We start from the raw sequence: 13,389 nt of genomic DNA, 5'->3' as shown, positions 1-13,389 counted from the left end.
TAGTGGTGCATGCTTGGTTATGGTTTAAAGTCATATCCAACAATTGTGACAACGACTTTTTACGGTCAACTGAGTTTCGTTTTTTAATGATTTCTGCTGGTGGTGTGCCTCCGGATTTTTTCAACGCAAAAAATGTGCCTTGGCTTAAAAAAAATTGGAAAATACTGCACTGGAGAATACATTTATGCAAGACACTTCATTGGGCACACCTGCACAATTGAATGAGATCCAATACAAAAGTTGTCAATTCCACAATATGTATTATTGTGGTTCTAGCTTTTAATGACGCCCTGGGCGTGACCCCCTTTTGCAGCTGCACCATGTGGGGGTCTTCTGTTTATCACAGTTAATTGGTTTCAGACATGGCCACAATAAACATATTTCCGCCAAGTACAGGAATCGTTACTTATACCAGTGTTTTTCAACCACTGTGCCGCGGCACACTGGTGTGCTGGGAGATACAGTCGTCGAAGGACTACAGGCCGGTGGCTCTAACCTCCCATATCATGAAGACCATGGAGAGGTTGGTCCTGGAGCAACTCCGCCCTACAATCAAGCCCCACCTGGACCCACTCCAATTCGCCTACCAGCCCCGACTGGAGTGGAGGACGCAGTCATCTACCTGCTGAACCGAGCCCACACCCACCTAGACAAGCCTGCGAGCAGTGTGAGGGTCATGTTTTTTGACTTCTCCAGTGCTTTCAATACCATACGGCCTGGGCTACTGGGTGTGAAGTTGGAGACGATGCAGGTGGAGTCCCCCTTGGGGTCCTGGGTTGTTGATTACCTGACTGACAGACCACAGTACGTGCGACTGCAGGACTGTGTGTCTGACAGGCTGGTCAGCAACACCGAGGCCCCGCAGGGCACAGTCCTCTCCCCCTTCCTCTTCACCATTCTACACCACCGATTTCCACTATCACTCAAGAGTCCTGCCACCTTCAGAATTTTTCTGATGACTCTGCGATAGTGGGGTGTATTGAGGATGGTGATGATGAGGAATACAGGGCACCGGTGGAGGACTTTGTCACATGGTGTGGAAAGAACCACCTCCAGCTCAATGTGACGAAGACCAAGGAGCTGGTTGTGGACCTGGGAAGGAGGAGGAGTGCTCCGGCGACCCCTGTTTCTATCAGGGGGGTTGATGTGGACATGGTTGAGGATTATAAATACCTGGGAGTACACATGGACAACAAGCTGAATGGGTCAAAACACGCTGAGGCACTCTACAAGAAGGGACAGAGCCGCCTCTACTTCCTCAGGAGGCTAAGATCCTTCAACGTCTGTACAAAGATGATGAAGATGTTCTACGAGTCGGTGGTGGCGGGCGCCTTCTTGTACGCCGTGGCCTGCTGGAGCAGCGGGCTGAGAGCGAGGGACGCAAACAGACTGGACAAGCTGGTAGAGAAGGCCAGTAACATGGTGGGAGTGGAGCTAGACTCTCTGGCGGTGGTGTCAGAGAGGAGAAGTCTAGCAAAGCTCCTAGCCATTATGGACAACACCTCCCACCCACTACACTCTGACCTGGCGGAGAGAACGAGCACGTTCAGTGGATGGCTCAGACTCCCAAAATGCAACACGGAACGACACAGGAGGTCCTTCATACAGACAGCCATCAGGCTGTATAATGCATATGTTCCTTCTAGACTGCACTTAAATGTAGAATACATGTATAATATATTTATACTATTCATATATTATAGATATAATATATAATATATATTATATTATTTATTATTATTATTGTCTATTGTGAGCGAACTGTGGTGCTGAATTTCCCCCAGGGATCAATAAAGTACTTTCTATTCTATTCTATTCTACAGTCTGGTGTGCCGTGGGAGATTATCTAATTTCACCTATTTGGGTTAAAAATATTTTTTGCAAACCAGTAAATTATGTGGTGTTGTTGAGTGTCGGTGCTGTCTAGAGCTCGGCAGAGTACCCGTGTTGTACTCTTCCATATCAGTAGGTGGCAGCCTGTAGCGAATTACTTTGTAGATGTGGGAAACAGCGGGAGGCAGTGTGCAGGTAAAAAGGTATTTAAGGCTTAAACCAAAAATAAACAAAAGGTGAGTGCCCCTAAGAAAAGGCATTGAAGCTGAGGGAACGAAACTAAAACTGAACTGGCTACAAAGTAAACAAAAACAGAATGCTGGACGACAGCAAAGACTTACTGTGGAGAAAAGACGGCGTCCACAAAGTACATCCGAACATGACATGACAATCAACAATGTCCCCACAAAGAAGGATAAAAACAACTGAAATATTCTTGATTGCTAAAACAAAGTAGATGCGGGAAATATTGCTCAAAGGAAGACATGAAACTGCTACAGGAAAATACCAAAAAAAGAGGAAAAGGCACCAAAATAGGAGCGCAAGACAAGAACCAAAACACTACACACAGGAAAAGAGTAAAACACTCCAAATAAGTCACATCGTGATATGACAGGTGGTGACAGTACACCTACTTTGAGACAAGAGCTATAGTGACGCATGCTTGGCTATGGTTTAAAGTCATATCCAACAATTGCGACGACTTTTTACTGTCAACTGAGTTTTTTTTTTTTTAATGATTTCTGCTGGTGGTGTGCCTCCGGATTTTTTCAATGCAAAAAATGTGCCTTGGCTCAAAAAAAGGTTGAAAAATACTGCACCGGAGAATACATGTATGCAAGACACTTCATTAGGCACACCTGCACAATTGAATGAGATCCAATACAAAAGCTGTCAATTACACAATATGTATTATTGTGGTTCTAGCTTTTAATGACACCCTGGGCGTGACCCCCTTTTGCAGCTGCACCCACGTAGGGGTCTTCTGTTTATCACCGTTAAATTGGTTTTAGACATGGCCACAATAAACAATTTTCCAGAATATCAAATATCTCCAGCTAGAGCATAAAAAACATGCTCTAGACATGAGATAACACCCTTTACATCAGGCGTGTCAAACTCATTTTAGATCGGGGGCCACATGGAGAAAAATCTACTCCCGAGTGGACTGAACTGGTAAAACCACAGCACGATAACTTAAAAATAAAGACAACTGCAGATTGTTTTCTTTGTTTAAAAATAGAACAAGCACATTCTGAAAATGTACAAATCATAATGTTGTTTTTTTTACACTCACATGTTGCGGTTAATAGTGTTCTATCTTTGTCGTTATTTAAATTTTCTGAATAAATGATGAGATAATTTTCATCAGTCAACTCGTCTGTGTTAATTTTCAATCTATAAAGATTTTTAAAAAAAATCAAATTACAGTATGTTATTTATGTAGTTTGCTCATTTTCCTCGACCGGTGCGCTAACATCATGTGGTTTATTTTTTTTTACATATGTAGCATCATCTACAAAGATACAAAGAATTGCGACTTCTAGTGGACACATTTATAACAGCGGTGTCTTTCATTCAAAAATGTAGGCTCATTTTTATACTTAGCAAACTTATCCCGCGGGCCGGATAAAACCTGTTTGCGGGCCTGGTCCGGCCCGTGGGCCGTACGTTTGACACCCCTGATTTACATCAATACTGATTACAAAACCCAAAACCAATGAAGTTGGCACATTGAGTAAATCGTATATAAAAACAAAATACAATGATTTGCAAATCCTTTTCAACCTATATTCAATTGAATAGACTGCAAAGACAAGATGCACGTTCAAACTGTAAAACTTTTTTTTTTGCATATATTAGCTCATTTGGAATTTGATGCCTGCAACATGTTTCAAAAAAGCTGGCACAAGTGGCAAAAAAGACTGAGGAAGTTGAGGAATGCTCATCAAACACTTATTTGGAACATCCAACAGGCTAATTGGGAACAGGTGGCTGCATTGATTGGGTATAAAAGCAGCTTCCATTAAATGCTCAGTCATTCACAAACAAGGTTGGGGTGAGAGTCACCACTTTGTGAACAAATGCGTAAGCAAATTGTTGAACAGTTTAAGAACAACATCTCTCAACGAGCTATTGCAAGGAATTTAGAGATTTCACCATCTACGGTCCATAATATCATCAAAAGGTTCAGAGAATTTGGAGAAATCACCTGTGACCTTCAATCCCTCAGGCGGTACTGCATCAAAAAGCGACATCAGTGTGTAAAGGATATCACCACATGGGCGCAGGAACTTCAGAAAACCACTGTCAGTAACTACAGTTGGTCGTGCCAACTTCACTGGGTTTTGGGTTTTGTACTTGGCACCCTAGAAATAATACCACACCGGTCCCTGAGTTCAGATCAAAACTTGGGAGACAAACATTTTTGCAGCAAATTCCTAAAAACATTCAAGTGGTCCTTTTGTACGGAAGAACTTGGACCACTGTAAACACATTGGCAAATTCTTGTATTGACATTTTAACCTTGCTAGCAAACATAGAACACAAAAAACTTGTGATTTACGTAACTGAGATGATCCTCAAGGCACCCCTTTAAAGGTGCCATATGTAATCATTTCATGTCAAGTCATCATTAAATGGCCCTGATATCTCAAAAGGCATTAATAAATCATGTTCTTTTCGAATACCTTTATAACTGGTAACAGTAGTTCAGCCGGGATATGCTCATTTCAAAATATGATTTACAGCCCCAAAATCTTATTGTTTTCATTCCGATGCCCCTCCCTCCACCGTTTGACCAATTAGAAAGTCTGTGAGTGTGTTACATCCAGGTTGACAGTTACGCATCGCCCTCTTTGTCTAGCTACTGCCACTGGTAAAGTTACTAAACATGTCGGACCTTATTAAATCTAAAAGGCGTCGTTACGATTCTCAACTCATTCATGACAAAGCCAGGAACAAAATGAGGATTTGTATCGAGGATGCCTTTGAAAGATGGAGACTATTGAAGGCGGAGAATCATTTTTCATCTGACACCAAACATGCTAATTTCCTTTTTGATAGGCAAGTAAGGCATTTACGTTTTCTTAATACTTGTAATAATAATTAGAAATGGATATTTCGTATGTAAACTATATTGTCCAATACAGTCTATGATATTGTATAACAAAGCTAGTACGTTCGTGTAACGAATGCTTAGCATGCTAGCCAGGTCAATATATTGATATATAGGCTAATATATGACAAGGCACGGGAGAAGCAGGGGGCAGCCAGCCCCCAAGCCAGCGAGAGAAAACACCCCACGAGGGCAGAAAGGCGGGACGGCCTGCCCCGATGTGCCCAGAGACTGTCCGCAGCTGGACGAGAAGACCGCCCCCGCCCCACCAGCAACCGGGCCCCCACAAGCCTCTTCCCCTTACTCCATAGAGCACAGCTCTCTTCAAGGTAAATGATGTACATTATTATTACATTACTAAATAACTGAAACTACAGTAGTTGTTAGTATTACATTTTATTCTAGTGTTGTAGTAAATATTTCTTATCGAAAAGTTTTTTCTTTTCAAAATTCATGTTAAATTGTGCTGTTTCAGGGGCCAACCACCATTTGAATTTATTTTAATTCATTTCAATGGTAGATGTTGATTAGACTTGAGATACATGTGTTTTGAGTTAGAAGCTTAGAACCAATTACGCTTTTAAGTTGAGGTACTACTGTACTACTTTTTCAGTGCATGTAATAGTGTACCTTAAGATGGCCTGGAAGGTATGGCTACAGTGCTGCAATGTATACAAAAATATTTTAGAATATGTATTAATTAAATCTCCTACCTAGCAAACCCAGGACTTGTTATATTATTGATGAAAAAATATATATCTAAACACAAAACAAAAATCTTGTTTTGTGTTTAGACAATTCTAAATACAAAACATTTGAATAATTACACATTTAGTCAGAACTAAAACAAAATGTGGGACAATTGTACTTTTTTTTTAACAGAAGGAGACTAGGTACAATGAATACATTCTTAACTTAGTCAACCAATAAATAAATAAGTAAATAATGCTATACTTACCACATATTTATTTCCTGTATGTTTGTGCAGTATTATAAAAGTAGAGGCAACATATCCTTCTCAGTGTTGAATATAAGGCTGTTTTTATTTCCCTACCTGAACCTTAAAGAGCTTCAAACAAGGAAATCTCTACAGAGGAGAAGTTAAAACTAGATATGAAATACTAACCGTAAAAATAGTTGCAGATAAAAACACTAGATTAAATAAAAGAAGAAATTTGATCATATTAAACTAATCTAAAAGTGAATTGTACAGTAGAAACACTGGATTTGAAATTTGAAAATAATTTTAAAAAATACTCAGTGTTTCCATATTCATGTTGTGACAATTAATCACACTTAACAAGAGCGAGAAAAGGTCAGATCATGTTTAAGAATTCCAGGTGAAGGCTGTTGGGAACCTTCAACAGTTCCAAAGCTTGCGGAGACAGGTAGAATGGAAACGTAACTGGGAAACGATACCGTACATCCATCATCAGCTGAGCGGACCCGTCGTGATCTTGTCGCAATGACTGCAATAACATTGCACTGTTAGAAGCCATTGTAGGCTTTCCATTACATTAGCATTAAATGGAGCTCACCTGAACTTTGCGGACAAATGATGACGCCACCCTCTTCTCATAACCATCGATGGGTGTGTATGAATTCAGAATCTTGACAATCTGTATACAATTTTAGTCTAGTTTAGTACATCTTATTCATTGAAAATATTTTCAGGGGGGCAAATAAACACGGTATGGAGTTGGCTTAAATACCTGCACCGTGTTGAGCTCAGCGCATTTCTCAACGATGGCCTTGGCGTCGTCATCTGTGGTCTTGCTGACCTGCAGCAGCCAGGCGGCCTGAGTCAAGGGCTTCAGAGTGTCAATGGAACTCAGCAGTTCCTTCTCCTGCAGCCACTCCTCCAGGTAGCTGATGTTACATCTGCACAAGAAGAATGGCTGTCAAACAAGAACTAACTAATGTGAGCGTGTGATGCGGCCATGCTTGTAGACTTTTACTGTATGTAGCGCCACCACCATGTTTGTGGAATGTGACGCATCATGTACGCCAGGAGTGTCAAACTCAAATACAGAGTGGGCCAAAATTTTAAACTGAACAAAGCCGCGGGCCAAGGATGAACAAAGTAACCTTTTAATAGGGACCCAAACAAGTTTTGCATTGAATATTGAACAAGCAAGGCTTATATAACTTTATAGTGACATGCAAAATCGAGTTTCAAATAATAATAATAATAATTAAAAAATATCAATGGCATATCAAATACAATTTAAATAAAAATGTAATGCCTCTTTTTTATTTGCAGCCTTCTGAGGTAAATATCAACATTAACTTGTTCCACAGGCTAATAAATTTGAAAATAAAATAACAATAAATAAAACAACTCAGTTTGCAACACACTGATCTAATCTGATGTGCCCAAGCCAGATACCTGCCATCTTTTCTTGGATGCTAGTTCATTAATGTCGGGGCTCAGGCTTTGCGCTGAGGCAACCTTCATAATCGAACGAAGGTGTTCATCAGTCATTATATCTCGTAGTCCACCCGGACCACAGTCTTGGGGGCGTGCCTTAAAAGGCACTGCTTTTAACGTCCTCTACGATCTGTCGTCACATCCGCTTTTCATCCATTCTAACAACGTGCTGGCCCAGTCACAAGATATGTGCGGCTTCTGTACGCACACACACGTGAATGCAACGCATACTTGATCAACAGGTTACACTGAGAGTGACCGTATAAACAACTTTAACACTGTTAGAAATATACGCCACACTGTGAATCCACACCAAACAAGAATGACAAACACATTTTGGGAGAACATCCGCACCGTAACACAACATAAACACAACAGAACAAATACCCAGAACCCTTTGCAGCACTAACTCTTCCGGAACGCTACAAAATACACCCCCCGCTACCACCAAAACCCCCCACACACACCTTGTAGCGTCCCGGAAGAGTTAGTGCTGCAAAGGGTTCTGGGTATTTGTTCTGTTGTGTTTATGTTGTGTTACGGTGCGGATGTTCTCCCGAAATGTGTTTGTCATTCTTGTTTGGTGTGGGTTCACAGTGTGGCGTATATTTCTAACTGTGTTAGAGTTGTTTATACCTCTACCCTCAGTGTAACCTGTATCGCTGTTGATCAAGTATGCGTTGCATTCACTTGTGTGTGCGTGCAAAAGCCGCACATATTATGTGACTGGGCCAGCACTCGTTGGACTGGATGAAAAGCGGACGTGACGATTTTCGGAAGGGGCACTGAAATTTAGGAGTCTCTCGCTCGGGAGTGTTGGTAAGTATGAGAATTAGCGGTGAATGCGGTGTTACCGCGGCACCGCCGCTGTATATAATCGGCGGGCCAGCTCTAGTGTTAACTTGGCATCGCCTCAAGGGCCAAGTGAAATTACACGGTGGGCCAATTTTGGCCTGCGGGCCAGAGTTTGACACCCATGATGTACGCCATGTTTTTTGGAATTTGATGCAGTGTCCAACATATTTATCGAGTTTGTCATTCAGTCTTTCGGTCATTTTTGTGCAGTCTGATGCAGCATGTCTGCCATGTTTGTGGTGTTTGATGCAGCATCTTCGGCATGTGTGTGGAGTGTGATTTATCATATCCGCCATATTTTATTCCTATGCCCCTGTCCAGCCTCTACGGTCAGCTGATTAGCTGCTCTGGAAGGTACCAAAATCCTAAACTCAGAGGGGACAGGGCCTTTTCTGTTGCAATAATCTCCCTCTTCATGTGAGATAGGCCCCTTCTTTGTCTATGTTTAAAACCCATCTTTAAGCCAAGTTTTATCTCTTGGCTTGTAACCCAGCATGAGACTTTGAACTCTATTTTTTATTTTGACTCACTGTCTCTTATCATAGCGCGGCACGGTGCATAGGGGTTAGTGTGTGTGCCTCACAATAAGAAGGTCCTAGGTTCAATCCCTGGGCTCGGGGTTTTTCTGTGTGGAGTTTGCATGTTCTCCCCGTGACTGTGTGGGTTCTCTCCGGGCACTTCGGCTTCCTCCCACCTCCAAAGACATGCACCTGGGCATAGGTTGATTGGCAACACTAAGTTGGCCTTAGTGTGTGAATGTGAGTGTGAATGTTGTCTGTCTGTCTGTGTTGGCCCTGTGATGAGGTGGAGACTTGTCCAGGGTGTACCCCGCCTTCCGCCCGAATGCAGCTGGGATCGGCTCCAGCACCCCCCCGCGACTCAAGAGGGACAAGCGGTGGAAGATGGATGGATGTTTCTTATCATATTTCATCCAACCATTTTAAGTTTTTTACATGTGTTTTTACTTTTGTCGACAAACAATGTTTGTTTTTTTGTTTTATGCTTTCCTTCATTTGCATATTTTGGTGTACAGCCTTTTGTTTTCATATGTGGTTGTTGTGAAAGGGCTTTACAAATATTGTATGGTATAATATGGGTAGCGTGATGTGTTAGATGTTGTCAGAGTGTATGATTTAGCAAGTCCGTCATGTTTTGTTGAGTGTGGCGCCACATGTTTACCATATTTATGGAAGTTATGCAGCATGACTGCCATATCTACTACTCCACCAGGATGTACATGTAATCGCCGGGGTTTGTTTTGCCTGTTAATTAGCTTGTTAGCAACACAACTCAATAAGCTATTGGCTGATTTTGATTAAACTTTTAGGAAATTTAAAATAATAGGATAAGTAATAAGGAATAACATTTGGGGGCTGATCTGGATCCCTGTCTGAATTATGGATTTGCTTTATAGGATTCTTTACTATTAGGAGGGGGGTCTATGCTCTCTGAAGGCTTTTCTTGTCGTGGAATGCGATGCGAATACAGTAAAGTGCATGTGTGGTTTTTTTTAGTACAATATCATCCACATTTATCACAATAAACTACTTTTCAAAAATCAGATCATATGCACACAAACCTGATTTGCATTCCTCTACTGCAGGAGCACATGTTTTTACTGAGCAGCAGGTGGTTGACGGTGGTCGCGCCAATGTAAAAGAGCAGTTGCTTGACAACCTGTTTAATGAGGTTTGCATCCATGCTGTGGTGGCTCATGATAGTGTGGAAGCGTGAAAGCCGTTCAATTATAAAGGAGACGGTGCACATGTCCGTGTCGTCATTGTTTTTGCTGGAATGCTTCCTAAAACCTGTAGGCTTCGTGTTGAAAATCCCTTGTAAACTCTCGTGCTCCAACATAGCAGGGACTGAGGAAGAAAAGCAAAGTTTCAGTTAGGTATTTCATGAATAAATAAATATATTCACTCCATTGTTTCTTACCAATAGCAGTTGCCAGAGCATTTTCCATAGTCGTAATGAACTGGTGGTAGATGCAGATGGCCAAGTCGCTGACAACCTGTCGGTGGTCCGACAAGTCAAAGTTCTGCAAGCAGTTCTTTACTTGACGGGGAGTGCTTTGTTTACTAAACTCCTATTGTGAAAAAGAGAAACCACAAGTATGTTAAAGCATATACCTATGTTAAAGCATATACCTGCTGTAGTGAACCATATATTTAACAAAAAAAACATTGAAGTGCTGCACAAGTCAATCCTTACCTCATCGCCACTGTACTGCTTGAGACAGTTAAGCAGCTGATACATGTTGCACAGCCAGAAGGACAATGATACCAAGTCGTTCTGGTGAGTCTAAAATGGGAACATGCATTTGTGTACTGTATCAGTACTGCGACAGTTATCACAATAATAAAAGCTTCTTGTAGGGCTGCATGATTATGGCCAAATGATAATCATGATAATTTTTCATCAATATTGACATCACAATTAATAATCACAACTGTTCATTATGTTAGGTTAAACATAGTGTTTCCCACATGTCTGCAATCTACTTGCGGTTAAGGGGTCCCAAAGGTGGTAGTGTGAGCGTGACATCATGTAATTTGTAACGAAATAGTCCAACAAATGGTCTCAATAAAAGTTATCCATATACTTTCAGACAAATCTTTGTGTTTTTGTTGATTATTAGTTTTAAAATGTATTTTTCTTTCCTTACATGATGCCTTTAGGTCTAGTTATCCATTGTTATGTTTTTTGGGAAAAAACAGCCACGGTTTCAAATAGACAACTTCGCTTGACCTCAGCATACATTCCCAACATTTACATACAAAACACACACAAAATATAGCCTTATTTAGAGTAATGAATGTACTCATGTGAGTCTAATGCATTTCTGTATTTCCTGGAATTATACATATGTGCAGATGCAGTGGGTGGATGAATTTCAACGGGAAGCACATCTTGCCGGTGTCGGTATATGAAGGAAAAGTGTCTCCAGACTCTCTTTAGCACGATGGCTAGCAAGTGAGACTCCAAGGAGATGAGCAAAACAGCGTGTTGTGCAGGCATCCACACCTGTAGCTGTTTAAAAACAGTGGTGCGGTCTTTAATGCACACTGAGGACCCCCTGGATGTGAAACGAGGAGACCGTCTGCAGCCTTGAAAAAGTGTGTCAATGCCAGCCGGCGAGGTGGTTGATGTGGTCATGGAGTTTTGTACGCACACACCGTGGTCTATAGCGTGGCCGGAAGCCACTTCACGAGGCTTCAAGATGAGACGTTTTTTTTCATGCCTGCTTTGAAAGTGCTTGATTTGATTATAAAGCGGAGTCTGTTTTTTAAATGTTAATATCACCGACAATCCCCCTCATTTAATTGTGGCAGCCAAAATCGTGATTAAAATTTGATTAATTGTGCAGTCCTAGCAGCACGGTGGAACAGGGGTTAGTGCATGTGCCTCACAATACGAAAGTCCTGAGTAGTCCTGAGTTCAATCCCGGGCTCGGGATCTTTCTGTGTGGAATTTGCATGTTCTCCCCGTGACTGCGTGGGTTCCCTCCGGGTACTCCGGCTTCCTCCCACCTCCAACGACATGCACCTGGGGATAGGTTGATTGGCAACACTAAATTGACCCTAGTGTGTGAATGTGAGTGTGAATGTTGTCTGTCTATCTATGTTGGCCCTGCGATGAGGTGGCGACTTGTCCAGGGTGTGCCCCGCCTTCCGCCCAAGTGCAGCTGAGATAGGCTCCAGCGCCCCCCGTGACCCCAAAAGGGACAAGCGGTAGAAAATGGATGGATGGATGGATGGATGTGCAGTCCTAACTTATAGTGTTACAAAACTGTACAGCTGATTCCCATAAACTGTTATAAAGGCTAAACATAACAGGATTGTCATTGCCATGGCAATCTTAGACTTTAATGGTCTGTTGTTATATACTCACCATGGTAAACCTTTTGACATTGCTTATAATGGCATTCATAAGAGACATGAGTTTTTCTTCATCGTTCATGTAGTCAGCATGGCGGACACACATGAAAAGGATGTACGCTGGCAGAACAGGGATCATGTTGACCGCCACACCGTTGGGCTTAAGGTCTGTAAGAGAAAGGATCATTTTAGAAGATGTATTTATTTTTTTTATCAACAAATGAATGGAAAAAGTACCATAAGCTTATATGTTGACATCCATCAACAAAGTGCATCTAACTAGAGAATTGCAAAGAGTTAGAGGGATTTATTGATTAGTTTCAAAATGTGCTACTTTTATTTTGCCTCTGTCAGTTTATTTCTGGCAAGATTGAGAGAAATGCAGGCAAACTTCCAAGACCACTGGGTAGAAACTGCTTTTTTGCAAGTTGCAGTGTTTTCACAATAATATCAGTGTTTCCCATAAACTGCCAAGATACCTGTGGCGATGGGGGCGTGGCTATGGGCGTGGTCACCATGACATCATCGAGTAATTTGCATAATTTACTACAATGATTTGATTTTCTCTAAAAAGGCTCAAAAAATGTATACTTACTAATTAATAATAACAGTTTTGTTTTAAACGTCCGTCCATCCATCCATCCACCCATCCATTTTACAATATAATTACAACACTTTATGTACATATTTATATACAGATTTGAACAATAAGTTGTTCACTGAAATATATTTATTAATTGTGGTTCTTACAAAAAATATATCTTATAAAATATAAAAGCTAAAATGTCTCAAAGTTCTGCCCCTTTAATTAGTGCATACTAAATAATTTAACTTTAGCCTAGTACTACAACCATATTATTTACCAGCAACATAAAGTGAAACAGAGGCAGAGGTGTCCTGCCACAGTCAGCAACAAATAAACAGAAAACAGTAGTGGTGGTAGATAGACACAAAGCTTCATCAAACACTGAACAAAGAGCTCCAAAAATTTTGAACTTTAGACTGCTATCAGTTTTACTCCCTACACTTAACCATGTGTTTCCTACTGCCTGCAGACTTTGCACCCTTTGTTATATACACATGTTGTGTTTCTAATATAAATACATTTAATAAAGTCAAATACAAATAAGGCAACAAGAGAAGTATCCTACACTTCTCTTTTGTAAAGTAAATCTGAACAGCCGATATGGGCATCAACATCAACTATATGATTTGCCTGAGAAGCTGGAGAGGACAAAAAAATAAATAAAATAAAACAATTTTTTATTTAT

The 13,389-nt window shown here is 41.1% G+C and overlaps 1 protein-coding gene across 2 annotated transcripts in view; it reads right to left on the bottom strand.

Annotated features, from left to right (window-relative positions):
* Positions 1 to 5,975: 5,975 nt before the first annotated feature.
* The window catches only part of myo5c (myosin VC), a 41,187-nt gene continuing 33,773 nt past the window's right edge, over positions 5,976 to 13,389 (bottom strand). For both annotated transcript variants that reach the window (XM_062035978.1, XM_062035979.1), the window contains 7 exons: positions 12,132 to 12,286; positions 10,452 to 10,541; positions 10,176 to 10,326; positions 9,817 to 10,102; positions 6,664 to 6,832; positions 6,490 to 6,570; positions 5,976 to 6,420 (listed from right to left, as the gene is read on the bottom strand). In XM_062035978.1, coding sequence (XP_061891962.1) covers positions 6,268 to 6,420; positions 6,490 to 6,570; positions 6,664 to 6,832; positions 9,817 to 10,102; positions 10,176 to 10,326; positions 10,452 to 10,541; positions 12,132 to 12,286 — 1,085 coding nt within the window. In that variant the 3' untranslated portion in view covers positions 5,976 to 6,267. The remainder of the gene's footprint in view (positions 6,421 to 6,489; positions 6,571 to 6,663; positions 6,833 to 9,816; positions 10,103 to 10,175; positions 10,327 to 10,451; positions 10,542 to 12,131; positions 12,287 to 13,389) is intronic.

Source organism: Entelurus aequoreus, linkage group LG24, assembly GCF_033978785.1.
Source record: "Entelurus aequoreus isolate RoL-2023_Sb linkage group LG24, RoL_Eaeq_v1.1, whole genome shotgun sequence".
Taxonomy (NCBI): domain Eukaryota; kingdom Metazoa; phylum Chordata; class Actinopteri; order Syngnathiformes; family Syngnathidae; genus Entelurus; species Entelurus aequoreus.
Note: the sequence above shows the minus strand (reverse complement) of the source record. Positions and strands in the feature narration are given on the sequence as shown.